The 7,363-nt window shown below is 35.0% G+C and overlaps 1 protein-coding gene across 2 annotated transcripts in view; it reads left to right on the forward strand.

Moving 5' to 3' along the window:
• Positions 1–4,046: 4,046 nt before the first annotated feature.
• The window catches only part of LOC109337837 (extra-large guanine nucleotide-binding protein 3-like), an 11,066-nt gene continuing 7,749 nt past the window's right edge, over positions 4,047–7,363 (forward strand). For both annotated transcript variants that reach the window (XM_019574909.1, XM_019574910.1), the window contains exons 1-4: positions 4,047–5,455; positions 5,565–5,702; positions 6,921–7,025; positions 7,133–7,318. In XM_019574909.1, the coding sequence (XP_019430454.1) occupies positions 4,388–5,455; positions 5,565–5,702; positions 6,921–7,025; positions 7,133–7,318 (1,497 nt within the window). In that variant the 5' untranslated portion in view covers positions 4,047–4,387. The remainder of the gene's footprint in view (positions 5,456–5,564; positions 5,703–6,920; positions 7,026–7,132; positions 7,319–7,363) is intronic.

Below are 7,363 nucleotides of genomic sequence, written 5' to 3' on the forward strand. Positions count from 1 at the left end.
ATGTTTACTCTTGAATTATAATGTTTGAATGATTATTATGGGAATGATATGTATGTGATAATTATTAAATTCAAGGTTTAAAAACATGTGATATAAATGAGAAATATTTTCCTTGAGAAAAGTAATTAAAATGATAATCAGGCTCTTCTCGCTTGAGCGAGAAGTGTCTAGAGAAAATGAGTGTTTTAGCTCGGGGCGAGACAACTCTCGCTTAAGCTAAAATAGGCACCAAGAGAACTGATTGTTTTCTCGCTTAAGCCACAAATGCCTCAAAAATGGATGTGCCCTCGCTTGAGCGAGAGGGCTCCATACAAACATGATTTCTTTTTAAGTCGTTTGAACGATAACTCTCATATATACGAGAGCCTAATGGCATGTTTGTCATCAAGAAGTTGTAAAGGTAAATAACTATATGAAATTCTTGAAAGTAATAAAAGTAAGGAATTGCTTTGTTAAAGGCGAGGGCTAGAGGACCCGTTTTGGGCGTTTTTGGTTCCCGAGCGACCGAATTTCGCTTGAACACAGACCAGACAAGTATTTTGACCAATTTTTGATGGATTTGTCGCTTGAGTAACAGTCCCTCGCTTAGGCGAGAATCAGGAAAGAGAATTGAGTATGTTTTGATGAGTTCGTCACTTGAGCGAGAGACATACAATATTTTTTACTGTTTCTGATTGTTCTTTGTTAAAGGCAATAGCCCTAGCTTGGGTGTGAAGTGTATTTACACTTGGGAAAGACCATGACTCAGATGATTGAGTATGGTTCCCAAAATTGACAAACTTATACAAGTACCTTTGTTCTTGCGCCTATTTAGGGCAAGGTTTCCGACTGTGATGTCTTGATTAGGGCAATGCCCAAAAAGGATTACATGATACCATGCAACAAGGTCGTCTGACCATAAGAGGCTTGTCCATGTGGTCGTCCAGGATATTCAGCGATGGTTCGTAGTGGTAAGGATGTTATTCATCTTTTACGTGATGACGTAAGATCGGGTCTCACATGAAGCATTTCTTTGGAAGATGTCTTAGGTTGGGCTGATCATATAAAATAATGATTAAAAGCTTTAATCGGCTAACCTCGGTTAGTGTGCATACTCATTATGGATAATGAAGTAGTGGAGATGAAATTTATGGGAGACGAACGAGCCCCGAGACGTTGAGAGGGACGACGATGGCAGTGGTTCGTCAACAAAGTCTTGAGGATGAGTCTAGGTGAGACGAGTCCCTTGTATTCTTGGATGAGATATTCTGTTGGATCGGATAGTTCTCACAGTGCAAACTAGATGATCTCTGACAACTCCTATTTGCAATCAAGATCAATGAGACGGATGTCCAGAAAGTGTTTGATACGACACCGTCCTAAAATGGGCAGTTCCGTTGTAACAGATCGATCATATATCCTTGCGATGAATAATTTTGGTGCGTTCAAATCGGTTTGTTATGGGACCTATACTCTTGGTTATTTCCGAATAGTATATTGGGAGGATATTGGTGAAAGGATGGATGAAACAAGCATAACATTCATACATTGAGATTGTGGACTTTGATCTTAATAATTTGATATTATAACATCATTCATCATTGTGCATTTTTATATGTGGTGTATATATTGTGTTTATTATGTGTGTCTGTCTGGATGTGATATTCCATGTAATTCCACGCGGTCAATGAGTAATATTCATTAGATGTCTGACTCCCTCTTCTTTTTGTTTCTCTTTGGATCGCGTTTTTTCCAGATGGATTGTTCTACGAGGATTCGGAGATACCGCTTCTCGATGTCCCAGGAGGGGGCATGGAGGATTGAGGGAGATCAGTACACCTACACAAGCCCTTGCGACTTAGATTTGTGTAGGGTACTTTTTGATGGCTGGATGTCTCAGCCTTTTGTGTAATTTCAGTTTTAGCGAATATTTCTTCCACCTTGTATTTCTACAGATATTTTCCGTTATTAAATAAAGTATGATTCAAAGTTATATTGAGTTATATTTTTATTACCTTTAGGTAATAGTGTTTTTGATTTTTCGCATTGTATGTTACTTAAAGTGATGTTCCAAAAATGAAACAAATATAAGGAAATAAATTTTATATGGCATCATTATTAAAAAAAATACTCATTTTTAAGCAAGATTTTTGGAGTAATTTTCAGGGCGTTACAATAAATTTAGATTACAATAAATTTGAAGATCCAACTTATGAAAAAAATGATATGTTGGATCTAGCTCGTGTTTAATGATCTCCTCAATTTCTTTACATTCTAATTTTATTTGTTGTGTAGATCACATATTGGTTGTGAAGTGATCGCTAAACCTGAACTTGATGGAATCCTTTAGCTATTCATGCTTTCTCTTGGAACTTTGTTGTTGATGGTTATGTGTCTAATCAATGTTTAGTTGGAACTTTGCCACTTTAGATAAGCCCAAAATGCATAATAAATTTTTAGTTGTTTATATGAGAAAAGATTAGATTTTTATAATTTTGATTGCGTTGGATCATTTAAAAATCTACAAGTATTTTAGTTTTTTGTATTTTTTATTTGTGATGTAATGAATTAATGATCATTGATATTGGTTGTGCTGTTATTATTCTATAGTTTATGTTGGTGGTGATATCACAATATTGTTTCCATATAACTATCACAAGAAACACAACAACAAAAATCCTCATTACTGAACAATGGAAAGTGCACGAAGAATAGTGTTTTTTAATTATGTAAATATATGAGTCACATGTGTGCTTTTAACAATATATATGCACGAGTAACATGTGTATTTTTAACCATGTAAGTGTACCAATAACGTATGTATTTTTAACCATGTCAATACACATATATTATGTAAGTTCTTAATCATACACAACAAATAATATCATGTACTAATGCACGGGTAACTTGCTAGTATATACAATAAAATGAATATTTTAATAGTCACAAAAAAACTGCATTCAAAACTAGGATTTTAGGTTCAACTCTAAACTAAATTCAAAAAACAAATATTTCTAATTGGATGCAGTTATTTTTGAAAAATCTATCATGTACATCTACCCAACCTATTTTATACGTGTATAAATAGGATGATAATAAAATTTAAACATGAGGTTTTCTATCGATTTGGTATTGGTATGAGTGAAGTTAGGATTATAAGAGGGTTTTATAAACATATATAATTTAAACATGAGGTTTTCTATCCCATATATATACATATCATTAAAGTTAGGCTAATATAAGGGTTTTATAAAATTATATAATATTTGTATTCGGTTGGAAAAAAAAGGAGTCCAACTCAAGTTTGGAAAACTTTTTTTTGTTGATATTATCAAAGGTACTCTCTTACCTTTTTGAGTAAGAAACTAATTTTTTTCAGGATTCATAATTGTTCATTTCAATAAGTATCAGTACCAGAAATCGAACATTCAAAACCTTAAAGATACCACTAAACCAACTCTATGTTGGTTAAGTTTGGAAAACTTGATAATTAATACTCTATTCTCTTATAAATTCTCTTAGAGCACACAATAATTGTTCTTAATAAAATAAGAACATTCTTATTCTATTCTTTAATGTGATCTTTTTAGTGCTCATGTTTTGAAATAAGAACAAAAGTGACTAAGTAAGAACACTCATTATTAAGAGAGAAGAACAATGAAAATACATAATTCAAGAATAAATACAAGCGCAAACATATCAAAAAAACATCAAAACATATAGAATTTATTACAAAAAAATTAAAATTTTGCAGAAACGATAAACTAAAAAAAACTGAAGAATACCAACTTGTTTTCCTTAAAGGAAAATTTTCCGAATGGCATGTATATCAACAATAAAATTATATTTTTTATTTATAATTAATTTCTAATATATATAATAAATTATAACAATTTTTAATTTATTAATAAATAAATAAATATTTGTAATATTTTGTTATATTTATTATAAAATATAAAAGTGTAGTATATGGAATGAAATCCAAATAAAAATAAAAATAATATTTATTACATAAAAAAAATATTGTTCTTATTTCCATTAATCTTCCTATTATAATTGTTGACTCTTTCGTAGCGAGGAACAAAATCTAAAGCTTACTTTTCTCACTATAAAAATTCATTTACATGAATGCAGTCACGATGACGTTTAAGATAATGGAATCGCCACCGTCACTTGAGAAACACAAAATCCACCGTTAAGTGACTCCGTTTACTTTGTAGCAACTACAGCAGCATCTGACAACTCAGTTTCACAACTCACAAACTAATTCCCCATTTTCTCTCTCTTTCTCAGCTCAGAATCAAAAGAAGATGACGAAACCTTTTCACTTTCTCTGATTCTTTCTTTTTATTCACTTTTCATTTTCTTACACTTTTTCACTTTCCAAACACATCACAGAAACTCTCCAATGGCATCGGAGTCAATCGAAGAAGACAAAAAATGGGAGGCCATGCTCCGCCGTATGCTTCCCACCGGAGCTCCGTTACCGGACGAGGACCACCTCGACTATTCCTTCGCCGTTGAGTACGCTGGACCTCCAGTACCCTACGATGTTCCTAGGGTTGATCCATTAGAAATCGCTTGTGGTGGCGGTTCGATTCGAACTCTATCGATTGCTTCTTCCGCTTCTGATCATGCCTCTGCCGTTGCGGTTCCGGTCGCCATGCCGGTTCATCATCGGTTTCCTATGTTTAGCCGAGTCCGTAATGGCGGTTTTAACCGGGAACCGCGAAGTCCGGTCGAGAGTCAAAGGTCGTCTTCGGTTTCCAGGACGCAGTTCGATTCGCGGAGCGGCGAGGTTGTTCGCTCTGATTTCTCACTTGAAGTAGCTGAACGCGAAGTAACTGCTGATTTCTCGGATTCGGTTACGCCGATTCCGAAATCCGCTCCTCTTGGGAGAGGTGGCGCGGTGGAAGGTAAGCGCCCTATTACTGTGACTTTTCGTACTCTGAAGGATTCGGAGGATGATCATGATTATGATGGTTACCTTTCGTCGCAATCGGTGGCGACTGAGCCAGTAGGATCACCATTTGCTTCGGTGCATTCTGCAAACACGTCGAAGAAGAGGTGGATTTGTAGCAGGTGTGGGAATCGGAATAGGTTGAAGGAGAAGGAAGCATGTTTTGTTTGTGATTCAAGGTATTGCAGTAACTGCGTGTTGAAGGCGATGGGGTCAATGCCTGAGGGGAGAAAATGTGTGAGCTGCATTGGAATGCCAATACATGAGTCAAGGAGGTCAACCTTAGGGAAGTGTTCTAGAATGTTGTCTAGAGTGTGTAGTCCTTTGGAAATTAAGCAGATAATGAGAGCTGAAAAAGAGTGTGCCGCGAATCAGCTTCGGCCGGAGCAGCTCATTGTTAATGGCAGACAGTTGCGGCAAGAAGAATTGGCTGAGATTCTTGGTTGTCCTATCCCTCCACAGAAGTTGAAGCCTGGAAGGTATTGGTATGATAAGGATTCTGGACTTTGGGGCAAGGTAATTGAAATTTTGAGAAGGGACAAATTGTGTTCCTAAGTTACTGATTTTAGATTGTTTTTACTGTTTTCTTATATTATATACTTAATTTGGAAGTGATGGGTTTCAGGAGGGTGAGAAGCCTGATAAGATAGTAAGTTCAAAGCTGAATATTGGTGGGAAACTTCAAACGGAAGCAAGCAATGGGAGTACACGAGTTTACATGAATGGCCGTGAAATAACAAAGGTTGAGCTTAGAGTGTTGAAGGTAATCATGTTTCTCCATGCATTTTGCCTTTATTTAGTTCCATACCGAACTATAAAACATATAAATGTACCAGAAGGCTTGATATCAGCTTGTTTTGTTTCCTGTGTGCAATTTTTCTATGCTCCGGTTACAACTAAGGTTTTGTGTAGAAAATATTCAATGTTGAATTCATTTAATCATAAAAGTATATAAGAAAACACTATCAATGTTCTGGATGTTTCTTCTTATAATCGAATTGTTACAAAACACTATCAATGTTTAATTAAAAAACATTAAATAAGCTATACTATATTTGCAAAGTAACATATTGTCAATGAAGTTGATCATATATATTAAATCTTAAACTAGCATAATAATTATTAGTATTTTGGTCTGTTTTCCTTCAAGTTTGGACTTTAGACATAGATTTCAAACATTTACTGTGTGACTGCTAGTAACACTCCAAGTCAAGAACTCTGTTCATCCAGTTAAATGTATCAGGAGCTTCTACTTGTTGACAATCAAGTTTTTATCATGAGTATAGGTGCAGAATGCCTGAATCCCTTAGATTTTTGTCTAAGAAACTCCTTCATGGTTGATTGTTGTATTTACTTAGAATGTGTATGGAAGTTTGTTTTCCTGCTCTTTATTTCTTTTATGTCTGTTTCCTTTTTTTGATTATCAAGTTTCTGTCGTAAATACAGCTCTTCTGAATCCCTTTGATTTGGTCTAATGAATTCCTTCGTGGTTTTAATATAGTCCATAATTTTTGTTGTTGTTATTGGCTATATAGAATTTGTATTAGAAGTGTCTTACCTTGAATTAAGTTTTTTTCCTGCTTTATATTAATTCTTCAGGGTTTCTTTCCGTTTCTAACATCATTATATCTTTGAACAAACAATCAACAATGCTTTCTTGCCAATGGAACGTAAGATCTTATACAGTTATATGAAACTTGTCTTGGAAGAAAGACATCAAGAACCTCCCGATGGACAATTTTGCTCCCCTCTTTTACATGACTGTAGATAATCTTAACTCTCAAGTAAAGGAAATCCTGTCGTTCTTGTTCCTCTAGATGTGATACTGATCCAATTATATACCATTAGTCTCTTAGGTTTTACATTTGATGTATACACATCTAACTTCAATGGAAGTCTGCCAATTGTGTTTTTGTTTATTAGTTTGCAATGCGTTGTTTTATCATGAATTGATTTGTAACTTATTTAACTATAATTTCAGCTAGCAAATGTACAATGTCCACGAGATACCCATTTCTGGGTTTATGATGATGGATCATATGAGGAAGAAGGCCAAAATAATATTAAAGGGAACATATGGGGAAAGGTTCTCTCTTATCTGATAATAATATATATGTTCTTTATCTTGAGCTTGAAAGCATTTGTCTTGATTTGGTGTTTTTATACAATATTGGTTTGGTTTATGGTAGGCAGGCGTCCACTCGTTTGGTTTGTTCGTTGTTCTCATTGCCTGTACCACCTAATAATCCTTCTGGTGTCGAAGAAAATGCAACTAACCATTCCACAAGGTCTGTGCCTGAGTATTTGGAGCATGGTAGAGTTCAGAAGCTTTTGTTGTTTGGCATGGAAGGATCTGGAACAGCCACTCTCTTTAAACAGGCATGTCTCTCTGTTCTTTTCTCTAAATTTTGCTCCCCCCCCCCC

This window comes from Lupinus angustifolius, unplaced genomic scaffold (assembly GCF_001865875.1).
Source record: "Lupinus angustifolius cultivar Tanjil unplaced genomic scaffold, LupAngTanjil_v1.0 Scaffold_11_50, whole genome shotgun sequence".
Taxonomy (NCBI): Eukaryota; Viridiplantae; Streptophyta; class Magnoliopsida; order Fabales; family Fabaceae; genus Lupinus; species Lupinus angustifolius.